We start from the raw sequence: 26,537 nt of genomic DNA, 5'->3' as shown, positions 1-26,537 counted from the left end.
GTAATTTCTCAGGACAGTTCATGCAATTCAAAGGGTACCTTTTTGATCAGATTGATCTAAATATTTAATAGTCACAACCTTCTGCTTGGTTTTGCTCCTCGGTTCCAAAGAATAATGAAGTGGCATGACCTAGCGGGAACAGCATAGTCACGAGAGCAATGAGCTTTATATTTTCCCAACAAATATTTATTGAGGGGCTGTGAGTATAGCCCTGGCTTTATTCAGTCATGTTTCTCACTTTGCTGTTACCGAAGTCAGTTTATACGTTCACATAATTGAGGAAGGAATGGAATTTTTGCCTGTTTAAAGAAAGTTGCTGTAGAGACAGACGATGAAGGCTTTTTGATTGTCTGTCTTTCCCCTGTTCCAATCATGGTCGCTATTGAGAATCACTGCTGATCATCTGTCTGTACAGTTCTTAGCATGGTTCCTGGTGCTAGGTGAGGGCCCACCACCCATTTAATTTCTGGTGGGTCTGGGGCAGGCATCTGACACCCCACTTACGAGGTTGAAATCCACATCCCCAGCAAGTCATATGTGTCCTACAAAAAATATGCTGGGCCACTCTGCAAGTGAGTACAATTTCAGTATGAATTTCTTTTCAGTAATTAGGAACTCAGTCCCAAGTAAAACTTTAAAGAGGCCAAGAAAAAGAGAAATGGAAAGTGAGGAGACACGAGTTTTGGATGTGAGGAATAATCCTAGTCTGTCACGTGTGCTGTGCATCTCTGGTACTGCAGAAGATACTTTATGGCAGGTGGGTAGAAAGGATTTTCCAGGAAAGGGGAGAAAAAGAGGAGGAGGAGGCAGGGGGCACAGGAAGAACATGCTCTGTTTCAAAAGTGATGTCTGGTGGGACATTGACAATGGGCAAAACAGTTTTCTCTGTCCGCGCCCCACATGTTTTCCTGGCAATGAGTTTGTGTTTAACTTCAGAGGGGAATTCCTTTCTCAAACAGAGACCTTGTATCATTATTTTAATTTTATTGTTTTCAGAGACTATGAAGGACGTAATAGAAATAATCCAGGGTTTGGAGAAAGGAGACGTGTTTGAGTCCTGACTTTGAGACTAATTAGTTTTTGTGATTATGGGAAAATCACTTAATCCCTCAAAGTCTCAGATTCTCATTAATAAATAGGGATGGTAACACCTGCTTCACCCGCCTCACCGAGACGCAAGGGTCCAGGGGGCGAAAGGAGACATCGATGTGCTTGGTCAACAGGAAAGAGCTACTTACAAAGAGCTGTTTATATTATGACCAGGATGCCATTAACACGTCACAGTGTATATCTGAGTATTTCCCATTCTACGTATATACCTGGAAGCGCTGCTATGGTTTTTGTTCATTTTCTTCCTCTGGCTCTTTGTACTTTGTAGGAAAGATCCTAAGAGTTAATGCTGAATTCCTATGTGACAGAAGAGAAACAATGGAGATAATTCAGAGCTTTGTCATCAAGCTAACAAGGAGCTTCCAGGTACAAAGCCTATCTGGCTCTGATTCCATGCAAGGAAAGTCATTTTCTCCTCCTTCTTCCTCAAAATGCATGGCTATATTCTAAAGGAACCACACACCCTGAAGCTTCATGTCTCACCCTATATTCACCCATCGGCCTGCAGTGTCTATTACCCTGACTTCTGCACCTAGAGAGCTGCATCTACCCATCATCCGCTTCTAGCATTCCTCCTGTCCTTCTGCCAGCTCTGGTTGCAAGGCCCTCAGATTCTCTCAGGCATTTACCTCCTTCTTCTTCTGGCTGCAGAAAATGCCATGTGTGCAGATCTCCTACAGCGGCTCCTCACTTTTCCCATGTCACTGACATTTTGGGAGGATCCGATGAAGCTTATGAAGCCTCTGCCCAAACAAGTGGCATGTATATCATGGGTGCTCATGGGCCACTTGGTGCTCAACTACGAATCCACGAGTGGTTTATGGCCCTCAGGTTAGAAATTCTCTCCTCTTTGGAATTTCTTTCACTGAAAGTGGATGTACCTTCTGTCTCTTATATGGTCTGTGAGAAGGCAGAGGCAATGCCAGATTTGTTTATCAGTGTTTTGGATTTCCAGTAGCAATCCCTGTGCTTACATTAAGTACATGCTTATTGGATGACTGTAAGGGAATTAGCTCCACAAGTTAATGCAAGTCTGGTTTATAGGCCTCCTGCTTGCACAATTTCCCTGTATGAATTATTGGGCATTTATACAGAGAAACTGCTGTAAGTTGTGAGAAAAATGTCACAAACATTCACAACAAATCCTTAGGCATTAAAAATATATATTTCTAATTAATATAGGGAACAAAGAGCTTTGTGCTCTTAACATAGATAAATTTGGTTACTGATACATTTATTAACATTGAAAGTTCATTTCGAAGTGTAGATGAACACAGTATTATTTCTACCAGACATTTAGGGGATTAAAAACAATGAAATATATAGCTGCAAGTCTCAGGCACAGGCATTCTTGGCTACTACAGAGAGGCAAAGAAATTAGAAAAAAAATCCTTTTCTTCCAAAGAGACATATTCTCTTCTTGTCAAGCCCAGGTTTATTAACTTGGCAAAGGAAGAAACTTCACACAGCTCCTGCTTGCTTAATGTCCACTTAGTGATAAATGGAGACCCCCCTTCTCTGGAGATGGTAATCTAGCTTCCCCAAAGGACTTACTCGTTTGGAAAATGAGGAAAATTTTGCATTGATTTAAAATGGTTCTGGAATGCAGAGGAGTGCCTCACTTTGTATGAGACAAGAATTCAGACAGTCACAGATCATCAGCAGAAGAGCACATCAGTAAACTATCTTCCACACTTTTTCTAATTTTTATGAGCACTCCCGTCCCCAACTCCCCCCACACAAATAAATCACCATGGGGAGAAATCATCAAGGGGAGTGAAAAAGATTTAACTGCTTCAGACAGGATAAAACACTACAAGACCTGCACATAGGCAAGAAGCCTAGGGGATGCTGAGCTCTGCATCCCATTATGGGATGTCAAGATTTGCATAAGGCAGACTAATGTCTCATACTTCAGTCTCGTTTCAATGTGTCAGAGATTAAATGACGACAATGTTGCAACTTCTGTTTCAAACATCAGGAGCAGAGAATAGCAATTTGCAAACACCGTCCTGGAGCACATCCCAGGTTTCCATGAGTAATTCAGGGGCATTTGAGTCATTCTAAAGCATCCTGCATCTTGTCGCTAAACAATGAATGGGTAACTGCACTTGATTTGGCATAGAAACATCTGAAACCCATATGAGATCGACTTAGGATGTAATTGCGTGTCTTTGAATTTTGATCTTTCATAGTTAGTTCTACCTGATATAATATTTAGAATCTTTTTTTTTTTTTTCTGTAGTAGAAGGGGCTGTCTGCAAGTGTTCCCTTGGAGAAATCTGCAGAGTTGCATTGCTTGGTGGAATGCTAGCCCAATAATTATTTTGTTTATATCGTGAAAAATGACTCCCTGGCTTCGAGAATCAGGCTTTTGTCACGAATAGCAGCTTCATGCTCGTGAAGACTGAAATGGATTGATTGGTTTGAGTACTTATTAAAGTGCCTTAAGAATAAATGCTTTTTTCTTCCTAAAGAACATCTATGATAAAATATTTATAAATATTTAAATATATATTATTTAAATGGTTTGACATTGGTTTTCTTTTTTCTCTTTCTTTTTTTCTTTCTCTTTTTCGCTTTCTCTCTTTCTTTCTTTCTCTCTTTCTTTCTTTCTTTCTCTCTTCTTTCTTTCTTTCTGGGCAGTGTATTGCTCTGTGGTCTAACCTGGAGTGTAGTGGAGCAGCCACAGCCACTGTAGCCTCAACCTCCCAGGCTCAAGCGATCTGCCCAGCCTCAACCTCCCAGGCTCAAGCGATCTGCCCAACTCAGCCTCTCAAGTAGCTAGCCACCTACTATATGCAAAGAAATACTGTACATTATAGCTTTTTTGTTGACATCATTTTTAAGTACCACTGTATCAGAATGTAATAAAACTGAATTTTTAAAAAATATTTTGAGTCTGATTTTCGTTAATTCGGCCTGGCTGTCTTCCACTTTCTTCTTCAGATTTCTGAGATGTACTGCATTTTTGTCAAGACCCTGTCTTCCTGATCTTTTTCAGTGAGTAGAGAATAACATGCTCATGTGATTTCACTTTATTCTGGATAAACTCAACCAGACACTGAGATGCCATTCAGAGCAATGGAGCACCCTAGTGGCCTAAAGGAGTCAAGGACTCTCATTCACCATTTGAATCGGGTCTCATAGTTTTTGAAACCAAGCAACTAGAAATAATTAGCATAATAATATTAGCCACATCATCACATGAGATGGAAAAAAATGTTGTGAATTAATGGGATCTTTATGTCCAGAATGGAATAGACAATTAAACATTTAGTCAATATTAATTTTAAGGGCCAAGTAGCCCAGACACTGTATCCCAGAATTATACATACCCATAATCAGTATAAAGTTCGTTTGGCATTCTTGAGTTTATGGGAAAATTCTCTTCAACTAAACTCTTATGACTATCATTCGTTGCCCCTCAGTGAACAAATATTAATTTTAAAAGACTTTTTTTTTTCTGTCTCTTTTCTCTTGCTGTCTGAGCAGCATTGCATAGGTAGCTAGGGGAAGAGACTCTAGAGACAGTTACTGCACTCAAGTCATATCTGTCCCGCATGAGCACAGCAGCTTTGAGCAAGTAGATTAATCTCCCTATGCCCCAGTTTTTCCACCTGTAAAATGGAGATAAGTGGAGCAGATGCCTTATAGTGTTGTGAGAATTAGATTATTCAGACAATGCCTGGCACACAGTAAGCACTACAATCCCTTGCTGCAAATATTCCTTCTCAGACTGCAGTCACATCCATCATCTGCACAATCATATCTTTCTTATATGTGTGTCCACCACTCTTAGAATCTGCATGGTTTTGTATACATCAAATTGCATATCCAAGAGTATATAGAAAATGAACTGGTTTGGGCAACATAGAATTTGTGAAATCCTACATGTAAGGCTATGGAATAGTAATGGAGTAGAATTACAGAAGAAACAACCTTGCTTCCTATACACAACTCACTGTACATTATAGCACATTGTATTTCAAGCAGAAATAACTAACGTAGTGAATTACTGAGCGGTTTAATCTCCTTGATGTCACTGTTCCAAACAGCCAAGGAGAACATTTTGAACCCTTCTGCAAAATTTGTGCAATAATTTTCCCCTATGAAAATTGAACAAAAAATGAACTTTAGTTAATTTAAGAAGCCTGAAGGGTAAATTAGCCACACAGTGTATTATTTGGTAAGAATGCTATTTCACGGTGAAAATAAAAATGTCTTTAAGCATAAAGAAGGTAAAGTAAAAGATTTAAAACTTGAAATAAATTCCAAAAAAGTCATTGAATTCATTCAGAAGAAAATGGATTACTAACCTCAGCATCAAACTGTGTAAACTTTAATAGTCATATAACCAGCTCCAGTGCTGAGCACCAGCACTGAATGCTTTTCCTTCCATAGCTTATGTTTAACCTCTCCTACATTCTAAAAGAATGGCCTGAACTATCCCATGAGAACATGACATCCAAACTTGTGAACTTATTTCCCTCATCACAGCCCATAAAGACTTATACATTTGGCCGGGCATGGTGGTTCACGTCTGTAATCCCAGCACTTTGGGAGGCTGAGGCGGGCAGATCACCTGAGGTCAGGAGTTCGAGACCAGCCTGGCTAACATGGTGAAAACCCATCCCTACTAAAAATACAAAAATTAGCTGGGCATGGTAGCGGGCCCTTGTAATTCCAGGTACTCAGGAGGCTGAGGCAGAACAATTGCTTGAACTTGGGAGGCAGAGGTTGCAGTGAGCCAAGATTGTGCTATTGCCCTCCAACAAGAGCAAAACTCCGTCAAAAAAAAAAAAAAGAATTATTATACACTTCTTAACTGTATAGTTAGGACTCCCATAATCTGGTGTGCAGGGATGACCTGGTCTGGTATTGCTAAGTTTTCTATTACTACAGCAACTATGCCAATGGCCAAAGTTGCCAATTCATGTATTTTTGAGAAAGTCATAAGTGGCTCAGTCCAATCTTTTCAAATGATTGGATTTCAGAAAAGCCCACAATAAGAAAATAGAGTCTTATAATTATAGTTGAACTATGTTGTACTTGAGATTTTGATGTGTGTTCCCAAATACTGGTTAATACCACCACAGGGAAATATAATTAGCAAATTTACACACTATGCCTGGAGGGCTCACTATAATTCTCACTATCCTCTAAGGAGTAGACTTTGGGATTTCCAAATGATGAGGTCTGTCTAGAAATTCATTAATTTCACTTCCCTGAATAGAGTCAAGAAGAGCTCACCCTGTTCCATTCTCTAGTAAAATGAGGTTCATGAGGTTTTAATAAACTTTTAGTTCTAAAAGCAAATATTAATTTGTTCATTTAATAATTTTCTCTTATCCATTTTGTTCCTTGGAATGAGACACAGTTTGTGAAATTCAAGCATTCTGCTATTTAGAAGTACAATTTCATTTATTAATGGCCTATAATTAAGAAGAATTTGTTAGCTAAACAATTAGCTTATTTGTCTGAAGAATAAACAGGGAGAAGGTTATTCATTCATTGTTAAAGGTTCTTAGCCTTGACCTACTTTTCACTTGTTCAGATTGCTTTCTAGATGTTCTAGTTTTTGTACCTAAAGTAATTTCGCTAATCAAGTGATGAATCCTTACACATTTATGTATTTTCTTTTGGTGAAGGAGCAGGTTAATGCATGCATAAAATGTTACTACACTGTAGGTCAAAGTTTACTTCCAATCCTACCACTTAACCCTAAGGAAGATATTTAACCTCTCCACCGTGAAGTTTTCCAAGTATAAAATGAGAATGCCCACAGTTGCCATCTACCCTGTGTCACCAGTAGAGGGTCTTGACTGCAAGTTGTCCAGGTTCTTCGCGTTTTGACCAAAGAATTGGAAAAAACACCCAGCAAAGCAAAGAAAGAATGAAGCAATGAAAGCATGAAAGCAGGGATTTACAAAAGTACACTCCACAGTGTGGGACTGGGCTGGGCAGCAGCTCAAGGGCCCAGATACAGAATCTTCTCGGGTCCAAATACCCCGCTAGAGGTTTCCCATTGGCCACTTCATGCTCACCTCATGTAAATAAAGTGGTGGCCTCCAATCAGAGGCTGAAGTGAAGTTAAAAGATCACACTCCTGTGCAAACATCTGATTGGTCGCAAAAAAACAATGGAACACAGGCTAAGGTGAAGTTACAGAGAGTTGCATTTGTACACAAAGGAAGACTCTGCCTGCAGTAAGTCTGACTGGCTGCGGACAGCCAATTTCCCATCTGTGGTGCAGAAAATGTGGGGGTTTGCAGAGGGAGTAGCCTCGGGTCCTTTTGTTACTTAGGCATGGAAAGTTACGGTTTTCCTTTCAATTTAGTTCTAGGGAGTCGACATGAAAGGGCCTTAGGTTCCTTGCCTCCAGACCCTATCCTCCTGCCTCACCTGGAGGGGAGTGGGGGATCCAGTGCCATTATGATGGAAGAGACTGGTTACAATTTTCCTTAAGGAGAAGATCCTTTTCATCAATGAACTTCTTCCCCAAAATACACACCATTGAGAAAACATTTTGGTTTTGTATACAAACCTTAACATGTCTTTTGGAAGATGAAGACATTCTTTGTGATTATTAAAGGAATCTGTGCAAAAGTAGTGCCTTTGGCACTGAGGTCGTGTCATCTGAAGGAAGAGCCATGTGGTTAGCCCGTTACAAAAGACTGGCAAAAAACGTCGTCATGAAAATCTTATTTTGCCAGGTACATTCTTCTACAGGGACACAAAATAAATGTTTTTTAATGCAGGCAACAGCCTGTCATGGAGCTCATTTGAGTGGACTGATTTCCACCTGCAAACCCCACTGTGGGCTGAGTCGCTGGATGAGAAAACACAGATAATGGGGCTGGGTTAGAGTGCTCCTTGGATGGCATACGACCAGAAGAAAAGCAGTTCATCCCAAACAGCCCACAGCCGAGTGGCATTAAGCGCAGGGTAGTAACTGGCTAGGTCAACATCCCAGACACCGCCAGGCAAAGCTAGATGGATGGCAAACCGCACGCTCGGGGGTTAGCCGTGAACTGTGCATCAAACGGAAATCGGCAATAAAACATACACAAAATACCACTTTCAAGTTATAAGGAAAAAATATTTTTTTAAAAAAGAAATTAGTAGCTAACATTTAACCTTGCTCTGTCGAACATTTATCAAGTTATAATTTATTAAATCCAGTTGCGGTCTGTGTCTCTCTATATCACAAGCCTTTCCTATCATATTCTGCAACATGGAAATATTAATTCCTACCTATTTGGTCACAGTGGGTGTATACGATTTTTTTTTAAAGCTGATATCTGCTCTGAACGACCACGGCCATCACCTGAAACTTTACTATTTCACATCTGTGCAGACACAGATGTACACAGGTGCACGCAAGCACAGCGTCCGTGCAAAAGGAGTTGGGGGATGTCTGCTCCGCTTACCTTCGGCTTCCCTGATTTTTCTTCCCGCCGCGGATTTCCGAAGCACACTCCTCCCCGAGTTGAAGAGGCTGGCGAGCTCGTCCAGGGGGCTGCTGAGAGGCCTGGAGCTGGGAGGGCTGTAGGGCGCGGGGGGCGAGGCACTGGAGCCGGCCTTCCTGGCGTCGGCCCTGGCGGCCTTCACGGGGGAGTATGGGATCTTGGGGAAGGAGCTGCAGGGCCCGGCCCCGGGGGCAGAGTTTGGCTTTGGGTGGACCTTGGGCGCCTCTGCGCTCGGCCCCGCTTTCCCCGCGCTCACCGGGGCGGGCTCCGGCGGGAAGGCCAAGTGCGCGCAGGGCCTGTAGGGCGCGGGGGGCGGCCCGGGCGGGGGCGGGGGCGGCGTGGACGGCGGGGAGGCTCGGCCGGACCCGTTGAACAGCGCCAGGCCGGGGGACCCGGGCCTGTCGCCGTCGCCCTTCTGGCTCTTGGAGTACTGCGGGGACAGCGGGCTCGACCCCTCCGACTGCACGGGGTACTTGAGGTTGGTCTCCAGGACCGGCAGCTTCTTCACCTCCAGCGGTGTCAGGGGCGACTCGTCGGAGGCGGGGGAGCAGGTGACGGGGGTCGGGGGGAACACCAGCAGGGGCGGCCGGTGCGGCAGCAGGTTGGGGAAGGGCGGCGGGATGTCGCACGCGTCCCCGGGGGGCCCCGCCGCCTCGTCCTCCGGCGCGCGCTGGAGCAGGGGCGGCGATGCGCCGTGGAGCAGGAAGGAGCCCGCGCCCGGGCCGCCGTCGTCGGGCAGGCAACACTTCATCTCCTCGTACACGGACTCCCCGGGGTCCGGGCTATCGGGCCTGGCCGCGTGCCCCAGCATCTCGATGTACACAGGCTCGCCGTCGTCCTCGTCGCCCGGGGGCGCGGCCAGGGGCAGCGCGCACTGCGGAGTCCCGGGGGTCTGAACGCGCGCTGCTGTCCCCGGGGCGCCCGCGGGCCTCGCGTCCCCGGGCCGGGACCCCGATATCTCCTCGTAGGAGCCGCTGAGCTTGGTGTTGGGGCTGCGCTTGGGCTTTCGAGGAGGAATCTTCTTCATGGTGCTGTAGTCGTCGCTGTGCGGTCTGGGCCGGGCCAGAGCTGCGGCAGGAAAGGACGTGGTCAGTGGGTGCGAGGCCAGGCCCACGGGTGCCCACCTCGCCCGGGGCTCGCCTCGGAGCCACGGCCCCGCGCCCCGAGAATCCCAAGGGACCGGGCCTGCATGTTCCTCCACCCGCTAGGCTCCCTGGCTGAACCCGAACTCCCGAGACCACCCCCGAGAAAAGAGAGTTTTGATTTTGGAGATGGAAGAAGACTTCCACCCTCTGAGGAGGCTGTCCAGTGGAACCTCCAGGGGTTCCAGTGAGGAAGGAGTCCACCCCTTCTGCTGCTACCCATCCACCCCCCCTTGCCTAGTTTATAAGACAGGAGAAAAAGGAGAAAGCAAAAAGTTAAAAAGAAACAAAAGTAAAATAAATAGCCAGACGACCTTGGCACCACCACCCGGCCCTGGTGGTTAAAATAATAATAATGATGATGATAATAATAATAATGATATCAACCCCCGACCTAAACTGCTTGTGTTATCTGTAAATTCCAGACACTGTATGAAGAAGCATTGTAAAACTTTCTGTTCTGTTAGCTGATGCATGTAGCCCCAGTCAGGTTCCCCACCCTTGCTCTATCTGTTACGACCCTTTCACGTAGACCCCTTAAACTTGTAAGCCCTTAAAAGGGCCAAAAATTTCTTTTTCGGAGAGCTCAGCTCTTAAGACAAAAGTCTGCAGTAGCTCCGGGCCGAATAAAGCCACTTCCTTCTTTAACCTGGTGTCTGAGGAGTTTTGTGTGTGGCTGGTCCTGCTGCACCAGGATGTCAGCCACCCACGGAGGCTGCGGAGGTGCGGTCCCTGGAGATGCAGTGGGGAAGGGACACTCAGGGATCAGGTGGTGGAACACACTTAGGTGTGGATTCTTAGGACCTAACAGGTGTGACATAAGGTATGGGTGGAACTGGTCCTTATGATTTGAAACCCAGGAGACCTGGCCAATTAACTATTAATAGTTAGTGGTATATGGAAGCTTACTGTCGGAAATGGGTAAGCATGATCATTTAAATGATGTAAAATGGGCTGGGTGCAGTGGCTCACACCTGTAATCCCAGCTCTTTGGGAAGCCGAGGTGGTCGGATCATGAGGTCAAGGGATAGAGACCATCCTGGCCAACATGGTGAAACCCTGTCTCTACCAAAAATACAAAAATTAGCTGGGAGTGGTGGCAGGCACCTGTAGTCCCAGCACTTTGGGAGGCTGAGGTGGGCAGATCACCTGAGGTCAGGAGATTGAGACCAGTCTGGCCAACACGGTGAAACCCAATGTCTACTAAAAATACAAAAAATTAGCTGGGCGAGGTGGCGCGCACCTGTAGTCCCAGCTACTTGGGAGGCTGAGGTAGGAGAATCGCTTGAACCCAGGAGGTGGAGGATGTAGTGAGCCGAGATCGCACCACTGCACTCCAGCCTGGCGACAGAGTGAGACTTGGTCTCAAATAAAATAAATAAATAAATAAATAAATAAATAAATAAATAAAATAAATAAATGATGTAAAATGGACAAAACAAAAACACTTGTGTGGATGGAGAGACTTTAAAAAAGGACTGTTCAAATGTCAGGGAGGACAGGTTTTACAATCAGTACATTTCAATACTTAACAAAAACACATACTCAACAGGGAAACCAAGAGAATAACATTTCCCTAAGAACTTTTCAAGGGGAAACTTCTGACGTTGAAAAAAGAAGCCATACTCAGAAAAACAAATAAGCATAATATTATTACAAGAGTGAATTTCAAAAGAGATGGAACAAAACTACTTAAATATAAGTTTAAAACAATTATTAAAAATTAAGTCAAAAAAGAAATTCCACAAGACTTCTTTTTCTAATGCTTTTACTGTAAATTATAATAATGTTTTATTAAATAAATATAATTTCTCTGATAACAGAGATGTTAATTTTGGAAAAATTACCTTGAGTCTTAGAAATACCCAAACTCCCAAATCTTCAATTATTTTACTAATTTGGTATTTTCTGTATCTGTAGGAATTCTTGATAGAGGCACATCTGCCTTTGTTGAGTTCTTGAGTTATTTAACTGAGGCAGCTGTATTCCTGCCCCTCTATGACTGTACATTTTGACATCAGTCTCTGTACCCAGTTTCTGGGAGACAATGAAGTCTAATGGTTAAAATTAAAGCTTTGGAATCAGAGGGACCTGGGTTCAAATCTCAGCATGACCTTTTATTCATTCATTCAGTCATATGCATTCAACCAGTATTTACTGAGATAAATTCATGAATAAAGAGAAGTTCCCTGGCCTCCTCTACCCTAGTGGGAACAGTCATACAACAACAAAAAAGGAAATACACCGAATGAGTGAGTTCTACAGTATGTTCGAATGTGATACAGGCCCTGAAGATGAGAACCAACAGGCCAGGGTGAGGGTCACAGAACTGTGTGTGTTTGTGCTGGGGTTGGTGGGGCAGGGTTATAATTTTAGAAGAGCTCCTGGGCAAAGCTCTCTGAGCCTCAGGGTTGTCATGCATAAAATGGTGATATGAGTATGTATCTCGAAGGAATAAAACAGATATTGTAAGGAAAGTGCTTCGCTCAGTTCTCGACACACTGTCATGGGAAAGAACAAAGGTGATTTTTGAACTCAATGGACATCTTTCTAAGTCAGTATTATACAGGGTTCCCCAAAGCAGCCGACTTTTAAGAATAGAAAGTACCCAAAGTGTGCAGTTCTCTAATTAATAAGCATTATTCCAGTGACTTTCAGTGGGCTAAAACAGCAGCCCCTGAGCATCTAGAAAGTGAATGAAGCAACCCAATTTTTAACCTCAAGATGATAGAGTTGCTCTGAAGATATGAATCATTTAAAGGATTTGTGAGAGATTGTATTTTCCAAAGCTGGCTTCAGTAATATTTTCAGCACCACATGCTCTTCCAGAACCTGGAATCTGGGAGGGTCTCTGTGTCTGTCCCAATGAATACAATGATTAGAAGATGATGTTGCCTGTTTTCTAGGGCTGGGACAATGACAATGTAGCCTCTGCTTGGCCCCCTCCTTCCCTTGGACACATGTTTAGGTAGCCCTGACTTCCACTTCAGGTCTGTATACCCTGAAGCAGTCACGCTGTGGGAACTGTAGAGAGGCTACGTGGAGGTGAGGGAGAGCCAGAGGACTTCTATCTGCTCCAGCCCTCAGCTGCCTGGTTTCCCATCCCAGACACCAGAGATGTAATTAACTATGACTTTCAGTGATCACAGCTGCAGCCACTATCTGACTGCAGTGATGAGAGAGGCTCCTTGAGAACTGCTCAGCAGAGCCCAGCCAAATACTAGGACCATGACAGATATAATAACCTTTTTTTTTTTGGTGTCTTAAGCTACTAAGTTGGAGAGGTTTACATAACAATAGACAACTCATAAAAACATTGGTACCTGGAAGTGGACTGCTGCTGTACAAACAAAAACAAAAACAAAAACACCTTAAACTCTTTGAAGTTGCTTTGGGACATAGGAGGAGCTTTGAAGGGACCATCAGGGAAGTGTGGTGGCCTCAAGAAAGCTCTTGATGAGGCCTAAAGAACAGTGAGGAAGACGCTGGAAGCTGAAGGGAACAGAACACTTCAGCCACAGTACAAAGTTTAGCAATACTATCTCACCTGCAGTCATGTGGAAAATAGAAAACAGAAAATGAACAGGGTGATGTAGCTAAGGAGATTTCCAGGCAGTGTTAAAGTTGCCTCCTGGATTCTTCTAGCTGCCTAGAGTAAATCATGAGGATACAGAGATAAAGTAAAGAAAGAACTATTCACTATAAAGGAACAAGAATCTTCTGAGTTTAAAAATAAAATGGTTCTCACTGCCAGGCTCTTCAGATGGCAAATAATTTGAATGTTAAGAAATGACTTCCAGCCAGGCACAGTGACTCATGCCTGTAATCCCATCACTTTGGGAGGCCGAGGCGGGCAGATCACAAGGTCAGGAGTTCAAGACCAGCCTTTCAACAACATGTTGAAAACTGTCTCTACTAAAAATACACAAATTAGCCAGGTATGGTGGCGCATGCCTGTGGTCTCAGCTACTTGGGAGGCTGAGGCAGGAGAATCACTTGATCCTGGGAGGTGGCATTTGCAGAGAACCAAGATTGCGCCACTGCATTCCAGCCTGGGCAACAGAGTGAGACTCCATCTCAAAAACAAAAAAAGAAAGGAAGGAAGGAAGCAGAAAGAAAGAAAAGAAATGACTTCCAAGCAGAAATAAAATTCAGGGAATTTTCAGAAAAACATGATCTAAAGATGAAGTCAAGCACACACTTATGAGACCCTTCATGAAGTACACAGAAAAATTCAAGGAGAGGCTTTATAGGTCTTTTCAAGGAAGCAAAACCACAGGTCTTCTAAGAATATCAAGGGCATTGACCCATGGAAATAGTGAGCTTCCAGATAGAGAAGAGATTATCTCAAAAAGATTTGTGGGTGTGGCTTTTGACCAATGAAGTGGATTATGAATTGATTCACAAGAAAGTCACAAAGCTTTTAAATGAATTGTATCAGTTTACACCGAAAGGAGCAGCGTGAACACAAAAATGAAGAAACTTTGGCCTCTCAAAATTTTGGCCAGGTGCAATGCGAGCCTGCAGTCCCAACTACTCCAGAAGCTGAGCAAGAGGATCACTTCAGGCTAGGAGCTCAAGGCTGCAGTGCGCTATGCTCATACCTGTGAATAGCCACTGCACTCCAGCTTGGACAACATGGCAAGACCTCACCTCTAAACAACAGCAACAACACAACCCTGATAAGGAAGAAGCAGGCTGAAAAAACTACCAGCCCCAAACATAAGTCACCTCTTGTGGATTGGGAATTATTAGTCAAAAAGTGGGGAACCAAGATTCCAGAACATAGACCTAAGAGCTACAGAAAATTATTTCCAGCCTGGGAACTGGATAAAATCCTCATGAAGGCATAAGCAACATGCATCCAGCTCTTGTTCACAACTGCTACCCACCAATGACCACTGTGTGTCACCTGATCTCCCTCCTGTGTCTGAGCAGAAGCATGCATCACAGTTATTCTCTACCTGTCCCTCTGGTGCATTTTGGTTGTGTGGGGGATCAGGCAACTTGTCTTTTTAGGCCACAAGTCTTCAGATGGAAGAGGACATACTTGAGGCGCTGTCTCTCTCAGGAATCGTACCGGAGGCACCGGCACATGTGGATCTGGTTTAGACGATGGGATCTGGCCCTTGAACCTGAACCAGATGTGATAATGAAGGAGGCTTTGGGGAGTCTGGGGGAGGGGTGAGTATAGTTTGTATGACAGAGGGATACAAATTGTTTTGTCCAGAGGGTGGACTGATACAGATGGTACTTTCCAACACCTTGGCCACCACAGTATATCCTTTCCAGAGGTAGAATCTGTTTCTCCTTTCCTAAACCTGGTTCGGTGTTTGGGACTGAGGTGATGGAAGGAACATGGCAGAAGGGAGTTTGCTCACCTCCCAAAGCTGGCTCCCTCAAAGCGATGCTGCATCTACTGCTTTCTCTCTCCCAAAGCACATGCCCCTGAAGCACTGACTCTGCCTTTAAGAAGCTGGATACCCTGAAACTGTCATGCTGCCCAAGCAATGCAGAGAGACCACATAGACAGAGAGAGACACGCAAGGAGTCACAGTCCTCAGACGGCTGAGGCACCAGACATGCCCATGACCAGCTTTCAGATGATTCCAGCCACCTTGCTGCATGAAGGACTGTGAGTGACAACTGCTCCAGTGATCTCTGTTGACACCCAGAGCCTGAGAGGGATAGTAAAACAATCACTACTTTATGTAAACCTGTAAGTTCTGAGTGGGTTGTTATGCAACAACACATAACTGGTATAGCATTCCCTCAAAGTTTGCTTCAGATGTGGTGAAGAGCATTTTTACACTAAACAATTATAAATAAAAGTAGCATGTTTGTTAGGAGGCTGTTGAGGACCTGACTCAAGGGTCCAAAGCTTGCCTGTGTGACACAGGACAAGTTACACCATTGATCCGTGACTTAACGCTCTTCTCTACATAGGGTCATGATGACAGTCCTACTAGGTAGGGCTATTCTACAGATGAAAGATACTTAGCTTAATGCCTGCACATGATAACCATCACTAAGTATCCATCATGATCGACATTATCACTGCTACACAACCAGAAACTTACTGTGAGAGATAGAACTGTTCCTTAAAGTGTGGTCTGGGGTTCAGCAACATCAGATCACTAGAGTGCATTATCCTGTTCTACTCCATAACAATTAAAATGGAACCTCTGGGGGTCAGAACTGGAAATATTCATTCTTTATAAACTGAAATTAGAAAACCACAGTTAACAAATTAAAGTCTCATTTGGTTTGTGGCTACTTCTGGGTGTGTGTGCAATGTGTACACGTGCTAAAAGTTCATTTGCAAATACTGGTTAGAGGGTTATTAAAAATGAATTTACATCAAGAGTTTTCTTATTTTTTTGTTCTAATATTGATGCATAAAATGTTTGCAACTACTTGATAAAGTCAATGAGATGGAGTAGGGAAGACAGTCCATGATCACGGAATACTTTTAGGGCAGGTTCTGGGACCCTAACAGTAGCTTAGGAGTTAGGCTACATTCTGAAGCCATCTCATTACATCATAAAGTTGCCTCTTATCTGAACTGCTGCAGAATGATACAGACATGTGTGTCACGTTAGGAGATCAACATTTTCTCCTACAAAATATTTTCCATTTGGTATTTTTGCTAAGGCATGTCGGTGACTTTTAAGTCATCTTCTGTGCGTAAGTTATTTGGCCCCATTCTCACAAGAACAAAATACCTGCATAGTTAATCTATGAGAAAAAGGAGGAATGAGATGCTTGTTCATCCAAAATAAACAGTGTCTGCTTGTGTAACTCTCCTCCATTTTCCAACACTTCTAGTGTGATTGTGCTTAGTTTCAGAGCAAAAGCAAACGTAGCACAGAGCACAGGACCTAGGACAAAAAAGATGCTTAATTAAGTGCCTGCTAGCTGACTGCTCAGGCTGCATACATGAGTGGATGTAGGATGGATTTACGACAAGCTGCAAAATGGACAGAAAGGACTTCTACTGAGCTGTCATATATCACAACCTTGTTATAACTTTCCTTTCCTGGTGGGAGGAGCAGTTCAGGAAATACCATTGCTTTCCATGCCCCCATCTTTACCCTCTCGACTGCACTACTGCACTCAATGCTGTTGGCATGCCCTTCCTGAGCCTTTCACAGTTTCCACGGAGGGCAAGGCACTCTGTGGCCCAGTGTGCACCCATCACGTCCTCACTGCTGTGGTTGTGCTTCCCCTGTAATTTGTTTGGCCACTTATCTCTCCCACTGGTCTGTCAGATCCTCGGAGAGAAGCCAAGCTCATGGAAGATACTTAATTACTATTTGTTGGATGTACAACTGCATCATAGGTGGTGAACTGTGCAATTGTGTTCTGTTATTCCCAGTAACACATTTCTCAGAAGAGCATTCACAGAAGACCTAATTTCTGTCCATTTTCAGGCAATAGAAAACAAAATTTTTTTAAAGGCCTTCTGTTAAAAATATGCAGACAAATCCAGCCTTGACACATTTCAAGGGTACTTCTCGAACCTTGCCAAATTGTGCTCCCTCTGATATACCGATAGGAAGCAAATTCTCTTTTAATGAAGAGAATGTAGAGAAATAGATTTCTGTAACATGTATTCACTTGGTAAGTATTTGATGAGTGCTTACTATGTGACACATGTTGTTCTAGAATGAAGACAGAAACAAGAGAGTAAAGAAAAGACATAAACTTATTTCCAAATTAAGCCACAGAGCTGAGCCATGATTGTGTCTACACACGTAAACTGCATTTTGTGGAGAATGGAGTTGTACAGCAATTTTTGAAAAAAACAATTATGGGTTCATTAAGGTATCATTCCCAAGGAGGGGACAGCTGGAGTCTGAAGGGAGGGTGAGTGTGGAAGCGTCAACATAGAATGGTGAACAGTGAGGACTAGCGCTGCCTGAGAAAAGCTTGCTTCTGCAATTTCACCTTGAGCAACTGTCACTCCAAGCCAGGCACAGCACCACTGACATCATGACTCAATTGCAAGTCCCACATTTTAGGATTTAGTATCCATTTCACAGATGAGAAAACTGACTGTCAGAGGCTTCATTAACAACAAAGTTATATGCATGTAACTTTGCTGAGCACTTGCTACGTCCTGGGCAATGAGGCTTTACAGTCCTTTGCTTCTTAACTCCCTAGAAATAGCCCTTGCCATGTTTCTGCTGTTGCTGCTACTTGATATACATGGGCTTGGAAAGACTGAGTCACTTCTTCAAAGTCACACGCATGAAATGCAGTCTTAAATTTAACTTCAGTCAGGAGACAATTCGAGAGAATGTTAACCGTCTTTGGGAGAAAGGCTGCACCCGGTGTGTGAGGAATGAACTCTGCAGAACAGCACTCCAGCTGGGAGGCCCCAGCCAGGAGGAAGTGAAAACGAGGCCCTATCTTTCCTTTCCTAGCCACTATTTGCAAAGAGCAACTGCAGGCTTTTATTCAATGGCAAAAACCACAATTCCTTTTGCACCGACCTAACAAAAACATGGTACTTTTAAAAAGTTGTCTCACCAACAAGGCACATGCATACATATGTAACAAACCTGCACGTTGTGCACATGTACCCTAAAACTTAAAGAATAATAAAAAAAAAGTTGTCTCTAGCTTGCTGGTAGTTTGCAAAGAAGTGTTAATATTTATTGGCCTGCAAAATTGTTTCACGCTTTTGAGGCACAAAGGAAATGAGAAAAAATTGCTCTCTATACTGTTTTCCTTCACCACAACCATTTTTATTGGGTGAAGACCTACCAGGAAAGACATATGCTAATAAGAACAAGAATAAATACAAAGACAACTTTGAAGTGACCTTGGTGCTGGTCACCCTACAATCCTTGGCCCTTGGTCTCCAATCAGATCTCCTTTCACTCTATAACCATCTGAATTGATCCACAGCTTTATTTGTAAAGGAAAAGAACTTGAATTTGATTTTTTAACATGCCAAAAAGGATGGCTCAGGTACAAAACCAACTTCAGCTGCAGTCCTCGATCCTGCGAAACCAAGGTTCACCAAGCATTTTAGAACAGTGATCAAATTATCTTCCTATCTTTTGACAGAAAGGTGAATAATTTTGTGACATGTTACTAGGTGCAAAAAATTCAGTATTACCGCTTGGTAGACACACAAAGCATTTAGAATCAGGGTTGTCCAAGAGAAGCTTCTGTGATGATGGAAAATTTCTACACCTGTGGCTACTGAGTACTTGGAAAGTGACTGATTATGGAGGAATGAAATTTAAAATTGTATTTAATTTTATATACTCTAAACTTAATTGGCCACATGTGCCTAGTGGCTACTGCATTGAACAACAAAGACTTAGATCATACTCGGATTGTGTTGGACTGAGGGAGATGTCTAACATGCTAGGATCAATTTCATCACTGTCCTAACTCAACCACCTTCAGCTCCTGACATAATGGCACAGAAGGGACCAGAACCCTGTCTGACAGCTGGCTTATCACGTGTGGGTGGAGCTACCTTTGCGATCACGGATTAGAAACCCAGACCACTGACAGACTGAGTGGCTAAGCTCCTGCGCTGGCCCTCTCTGACTCCCTAATGCTATAAAAACTAATCAACAAGCATGCTCAAGTAGATTAAGCTGGTTAATTGTCTTATTCTTAAAAACACACAGTATGAAGAGCGCATGCCAGAATGCAGAAATACATCTCTAGTTGCAGGAGATCAAAGACTTTCTTTTTGTGGTGGTGGTTGTAAAGTAACCAGCATGAAGAATTATGTATTGTAAGAAAGAACAGATAATGTAGATGGTAAAAAGGAAACAATGTATACACTTGCCCTTTGACAAGCTTCTGAAAGGTCTGCTCACGAGGGTGGGACACAGTGGACCAAACGCATCTCTAAGTACCTTATAGTCACATATGAGACAAAATTAGGATCCAAGAAACTAAATTTTACATAAATATCTTGCATGCCTAATGCTATCACATGATGTATTTTGATAGCATGTAATAAGGAATTTAAGAGTTACGATAGCTGTCTTCTTTGTTAATCTTTTTTGGGGTCACTTTGCTTTAATATTATGTGTGTGTATAGATATATACATCTATGTGTGTGTATATATATATATACATATATGTGTATATATATACACACACAGATGTGTATATATATACACATATATGTATATATACATGTGTGTATATATACACATATATGTATATATACATGTGTGTGTATATATATACACATATATATGTATATATACATGTGTGTGTATATATATATCTCCTTGGTTCCTAACTTTTATTTTAATTGACTTTTTTTTTTTTTGCTGCACATAGGAGAGAGCTCTCTGAGGTCAGCTTCTTCCTCACTATTTGATATCCCTTCATAACATGTGACAAAGTGGTTCCCTCATTACTCCAGGGCAGTGGTGTTTTAAGGTGCACACAAACCTTTAGCTTTTTCTAGATGTTACAAGGTATTCTGAAGCCTATTTATGCAACTTTCTAGAGCCTGTTTGCAGGGTTCAAACTTGGATGGGGTTCTATTCTGTATTTGCTGCAATTTTCAATCACATTTCATTACTGTTTTTTCAATGTCTGATACTATCTGAAGTCTTAATTTCCCACCCTCTCCATCTTATCGGTCTTAGCATTTTAGATACCATCTTCCTCATGCAAGCTGCCAAAAATCTTTCTTGTTATTCTAATCACACCTCTTTGAGATATGCGCCGCAATCTAACATGGAGGCCTGAAAGTAGGAACAGTGGCAATAGGACACTCCCCGCTTTCTCAGGGAGGGTGCTGGTGGCTCCCTCAGATCCTGGGCTTCTCCTGGTACATGTGGCACCGGGGGAGAATGCCTCATATCATTGGAGGTCCTGTTCTAATTTATATCTAAGCCCACATCAATGTCCACTTCGAAGACTTTCCTATGGATGATCTTATCTAATGTCATTTTACAGATTTTCTTGTTGTCCTTATCACCAGGACTCTAAAGACACACACTTGGACTCTCCTCCCCAAAGTCTTAGGAATTTCTCTTCTACTTTGATCTAAGCATTGTTGAAACATGGCTCATATACTAAGACAGTAACTTTTTGTAAGTAAAAAATATCCTAAAGGTCTATTCTTTCTTAATGTCACTAATAAAAAGCACTTTGAAGAGTGTACGGCATGGTGACAATAGTTAATGACAATATATTGTATTCTTAAAAAATGCTGAAAAAAAAAAAGGCCTGGAGCAGTAGCTCATGCCTATAATCTCAGCACTTTGGGAGGCCAAGGCAGGCAGATCACTTGAGGTCAGGAGTTCAAGACCAGCCTGGCCAACATGGTGAGACCCCCGTCTCTACTAAAAATACAAAAATTAGCCGGGCATGGTGGCAGGCACCTGTAGTCCCAGGTACTCTGGAGGCTGAGGCAGGAGAATCACTTGAACCCCAGAGGCGGAGGTTGCAGTGAGCTGAGATTGTGCCATTGCACTCCAGCCTGACCAACAAGAATGAAAGTCCATCTCAAAAAAAAAAAACTAAACTAAACTAAAAAAGTGGACACTAAGTGCTCTCAACACAGAAATGATAGCTATGTGATGCATGGATTTGTTAATTTGCTAGATTTAACCATTCCATAGTGTACATATACTTCAAAACAACATGTCGTTCATGACAAAAACATACAATTTTATGTTAAATAAAAATAAATTTGAAAAAAAAAAAAAGTTGGTTAGGATGGACTTACTGCTTCAGTCCTCTGCCCCATGTCTTCCTATCATCTTCTGGGTGTCAGTCATCCCAATGTTTGAGCTTATGGATTTGCTGTGTTTTTGTATTTGGGGTCATTTATTTACTGAAGGAACTGTGTTTCATCCTATGTTCTCAGATATTATTTTCTAGCGAGTTCTACCCAGCCGTTTCATTTAGAATCTCAACCTCTCTTCCATCCTGTACTACTACCCTGGGTCTATGTATTTCTCTCAGCAGCAACAATCCACTTCTAAACTATTTACTGTTTTATTATGTTTACCATCTGTTTTGCCACACTAGAATGTAAACTCCATGATGAAAGATATAGACATGCCTAGAATAGAGCCTGAGGCATAGCGGGTGATCAATAAAATCTGTTAAATTCTAAGTGTTCCGCTAAGAAGCACTTCCTTTATTTTTCACAATTCTTAAAATTAATATTTAAACAGTAATTGTCTCATTACTGATCTATGAGATCTAGCTGAGAAGAAACTGCTATGTTCCCTTTTGAGCATCCCTGTTTCTAGACAATGGATGCAGAAACTTTTATAATCTAGTCTCAAAAGTTTTCCTAACAGAAGTTTCCTGCACGATGACTCTCCAATGGGTAAATAATTTCACTTATCATACGACGAAGCAGTCTTAATTTTTTATTAGATTGTGATAACTGGAATGCCTGATGCATTTTTTTTTTTTTTAACTTTCTCATTGGTGAACCTTTACATGGAATAGCTGATGTCTTTCTGAATTGATTTGATACTGCTCTTTGGAGGCAGGGGTGGGGATGGGAGTTAAGGAAATGCCATGTAAGTAGCTTTTCCCTAAGAGGCTTAGAGATTTGAATAAATATTATTTATATTTAATGATTAAGAGCTGCTGGCAAGCCAACAATTGGATTTATTTCTATTAAGAATACATTAGGGCCACAGTACTGCCATGGGCGCCTCAAGGCGAAGTCAGAGCATGCGCGAGCCCGGAACACGAGGCTGGCTCCCTCCCCAGGGCTGACCTTCGTTGGCCGCTTCCCTGGCCGCGGAGAGACAGGCGCTCACAGCCTCATAGGAAGCACTCAGCCGGGTGTTGGGGTCCCTCTTTGGCTTGGGCGGGGGCTGTTTCCGTGGAGACGGGAGGCTGCTGCTGTCATCCATGCTGAACACCGAGTGCAGCGAAGGAGACCAGATGGACGGGCCAACGAGGCACTGGCCCAGGCCATCCACGGCCGTGCAGACTGACGTGGAGCTGGGGTGGAAATGCCTGGGTCCACTCTTGTCATCGGTTCTTAGGGGGAAACAAAACACAAACAGCACCACGCCAGAGAGGCCCAGATGCATTATTCCGGTAACAAGGAACCTGCTCAAGCAGACATAATGACGGCTTTTTGGCAAGCAGCCCTTCCTGCTGTGGCTGGAGGACGTGTGCAGCCCTCTGGTGACCAGTTGGTCCAGAGAAGGCCACCCGTCCTCTGGCCGGCTTTGTGATGAAAAGCACATGAGCCCACGGGATATCCATCATGATTACTTTTTAAACATCTTCACACAAACGTAACACTACTTAAGGGCCTTCACATTTTCCAGCAGGCACTCACTGAATGAATTCTTCACACTCTGATTATTAAGCAAATCAAAAAACCAGAATTTCAATCTGAATGATAATTTCTGGCAAATCCATCTTAATAGAGAGTTACTGATGCATCAAATGCTGGGAGTTCATCACCATTTCCCCTCGCAAGAGGAGGATAGACTCTACTTAAAACTCTCAGAAATTTACATTTCAGTGTTCTCTTTCTCCCCATCACTCTCTTTCTTGCCATTTAAATTCTACCAGAAATTATTTAATTATGTGCAGAGCTATTATTTCTCCTCCTTGACTCCGTATGGTTGTCCAGTGCCAAGTAAACTGCTGGTATTCAGTAAATAAACAGACAAATACTTCTTCACTTAATTTTGTATCAGGAAAATACATACATAATCAAATTGAGAAATTGGGGTGGCCGTTTAGTTCCAGCAGAGAAAATAATAAATATTATTTTGGAAGTCATATAAAATTAATAGTTATCTTGCTTAAAAAAAAATTTCTTCTGGCTTCACATGTCAACGTAATCATGTGCTAGCAAGATGCCAATGCATTCACTCTACAAGGAGTTTCCAAGCATTTGTTTTTATAATTATATCTTTCTGTGGCAGAACACCAACAGGGCTAGAATCTACCACAAGGCAGAGCCAGCCGCCCATGTAGAAAATGAAATAGCTGAAGATGAAAGCATGGCACTCAGTGGATAATTTGTTTTTCCTGTAATGTTTAATTACAGTCTTTTTTCTGTACAAAGGGGATTTTTTTCAGTATTTAATCACTGAGATATTTGAAGCTAATTAACAAGATACACATTGCCATTTCCACTTTAATAAAAAAAATTGACATCGGCAGAAATGGGAAAGGAGAGTCATTTTCAGTGAGAAACAACAAGATATTGCCAAGTTTCTATAGCAAAATAAACATCTCCCTGATGATGAATTAAGGTCCAAAGGAAGCAGCTCCTTGCCCTCCCTCTTAGGGGTGTTGTGATTCATGGGTGTCTTCATCATTCACAGAGAGAGGAGAATGATCAAATGGAGAAGGACCAGGTGATCTTCACGTTTCTGTTTTAAGCTAAGCATCTAAAGTGAACTTTTAAATACAAAGCTTTCCCCAAAGCTTGCTTTATTGGTAAAGAGAGATGTGACAGTTTACACAGGGATATATAATACACTTACAATCTATCTATTGAATTCACTTCTTTCATGTTTTCAGAGTGGTATCTCCATTTTTTGGGTCAGATTTCCAGAAGTTTCTATAAGCCAGCCTTATATCCGTAACACTTGTGTAAAAATGTCAACAGCCAAGCTATACATTTTTGCTAATACAGAAACAGTAAATGCTTTAGAACTAGAGTGTGCTTGAGGTAGTTAAGTGACACAAGCATGGCAGGAGAGGCAGTCATCATCACACATGAATGAAGGAACACAGACAGCCTTGAACTCATGAGAAGACAGCACAGGAAAGCATCTTTTTAGACTCCTGCCATTTTGAATAACAAACCACGCATGACTGTTCCTGTAACTCCTGTCATATTTGATTGAACTCTGCATTAAGGGCTATTTGAATTTTCATGACTCCATTGAATCATTCACAAAGGTAATTAAAGTTGCATGCTCTCTGCCTTTACCTTTTGCTTCCTTCCTCTTGCATGTTCCTGACCTCTAACTTCTCTTTATGGTAGGGAGCGTTCATTTCACTACGGAGCCGGTCATTTTCCCGGGCAATGTCTGAAGCATTCTGAATGACCAGGGCATCGTAGGTTTTCAGCCCCATGTCCTCTGTGTTCTGCAGAAAGCTATTGATAGAAGTCACCTCTTGTTGTCTGATGCTCATTTTCTGAAGCAGGTGCTGGCGTGCTAAAAATCCTCTGATAACTTTTATAGAAGAATCATGGGTTAGTAAACAGAGGAAAAGTGAAAAACTTAGACATGCACAAACAAAAATCACAATATACTTATCTCTGAGCAGTTATAAAATAAGGTACATTTAACCCAGAATAAGAATTTATCTAAATCAGCAGTGATAACACTAAAAGCAAAGTTCTTTGACCTGAATGAGATCTTGCAGGCAACATACTGATGATAAAGGCCTCCACATTGTTTTTGGTAACACAAGCTGGACTTTGATGGACTGGAGTTAAATCAATGGGAAAGAACTAGGTCTAAATCCCACAGAATTTTGGGGTGTGCCTCCAACTGCAGCATTTTGGGATGCGCGAATCATCTTTCATTACATCACATTATTACATAAACACCTAAGGCTTATGGGGTTTGTCTTTGGAAATATCATGCAAATATTGTTTCTAAGATTATGATTTAATTCTTAGAGAAATTAACACTATATTTAAGACTCTGGAAAAAGATTGTGTATAAATATAGGACATCCATCCTGCTCTCTGGGAAAGGATGGCTAGAAAAATGTGTAAAAGTTGGGGGAAATGAGTGAAAATGCTTTGAAATCAATATGTCAGTAACAAATACAAGAATTAAAAATAAAAGACCACCATTTAAAGGGACCTCTGTGTGTAAGACACTCTACTGCATCATTCAATTCTGAAACTCGGTGACAAAATATACCGCTCTCTCAATTTCAGACACAATGTCACTTCTCTTAGCGAAACTAAGAAAGTTCCTCCAGGTCAACACAACCAAGGAATAGTAGAGCCCGGGCTCATATGTCCCCACGCTTAGGAGGTCAAACTACATTTCCTTAGCCTGCAGTTACACGGACATAATCTCTAACTCTCCAGGGGGCAGATCACCAACCAAGAAAGTCACAGGGAAGCATATTTGCAATCAGTGTTAGAAATAACTTTCTAACAATTAGCACAGGGTGGAAGTGGATCAGGCTGCCTCATGAAAGAGTTGCTTCCTGGGCCCCGAATGACGCCCAGTGACGCACAGTGACACCTTCTCATGGGTGAAGTGTACAAGTGCAGGTAGAGGAATTCTGATTAGAGTCTTTTCAAACTTTATGATTCTGTCTCTCCCAATTTTAAAAGTTTCTAGGATTATAAGGAGTTGGTTAAGATTATAGAAGAGTTATAATTTCAGAAAAGCCAATGTCTGCAGCAAAGACACTTTATTCTTGCCCTTGGGAAAGGAAGAAGCCTATAAAATATTAAGTGCTTTAAAATAGTTCATGGCTATAAAATAACAAATATGAGGGGTACCTATGATATTGACTTTGATGTCTTTACCTGAGTACCTGGTGGAAAGTTGAACAGAACGTTCCACTATGATGGTTGAACAGGAAAATAATATGTGGATATCTGAAATGCTGAAAGCGTTTTTTTCAGATGGCACTACTAAAGGTTTAGTTATGATGGAATGCAGTTGCATTAAGTTAACTGTAAAACAGTCATTCTGAAGTATCCTAAAGGAAAAATGTTAAACAGTATGAGGTACAATCAGACTTCCAGGAATATAAAATGTGGAATAAAGTGGAGACGTATGAACCATGTGATGGGCACCTTGAGCGAGAAAAAGGCAGAAGACTTGAAATT

At 42.3% G+C, this 26,537-nt stretch overlaps 1 protein-coding gene and 1 long non-coding RNA gene across 5 annotated transcripts in view; one reads left to right on the top strand and one right to left on the bottom strand.

Annotated features, from left to right (window-relative positions):
- MYO16 (myosin XVI) overlaps positions 1-26,537 on the bottom strand; it is a 719,880-nt gene that overhangs the window by 57,631 nt on the left and 635,712 nt on the right. For all 4 annotated transcript variants that reach the window (XM_063651142.1, XM_063651143.1, XM_054446940.2 and 1 more), the window contains 3 exons: positions 24,660-24,906; positions 22,467-22,735; positions 8,544-9,650 (listed from right to left, as the gene is read on the bottom strand). In XM_063651142.1, the coding sequence (XP_063507212.1) occupies positions 8,544-9,650; positions 22,467-22,735; positions 24,660-24,906 (1,623 nt within the window). The remainder of the gene's footprint in view (positions 1-8,543; positions 9,651-22,466; positions 22,736-24,659; positions 24,907-26,537) is intronic.
- On the top strand, positions 612-1,868 carry LOC129011752 (uncharacterized). Its single transcript, XR_008493425.1, has 3 exons — positions 612-757; positions 1,379-1,476; positions 1,762-1,868. It is a non-coding gene; the product is annotated as an uncharacterized LOC129011752 (long non-coding RNA).

This window comes from Pongo pygmaeus, chromosome 14 (genome assembly GCF_028885625.2).
Source record: "Pongo pygmaeus isolate AG05252 chromosome 14, NHGRI_mPonPyg2-v2.0_pri, whole genome shotgun sequence".
NCBI classification, from domain to species: Eukaryota; Metazoa; Chordata; class Mammalia; order Primates; family Hominidae; genus Pongo; species Pongo pygmaeus.
The sequence above is the reverse complement of the archived record's forward strand: the minus strand, read 5'-3'. Positions and strand labels throughout refer to the sequence as shown.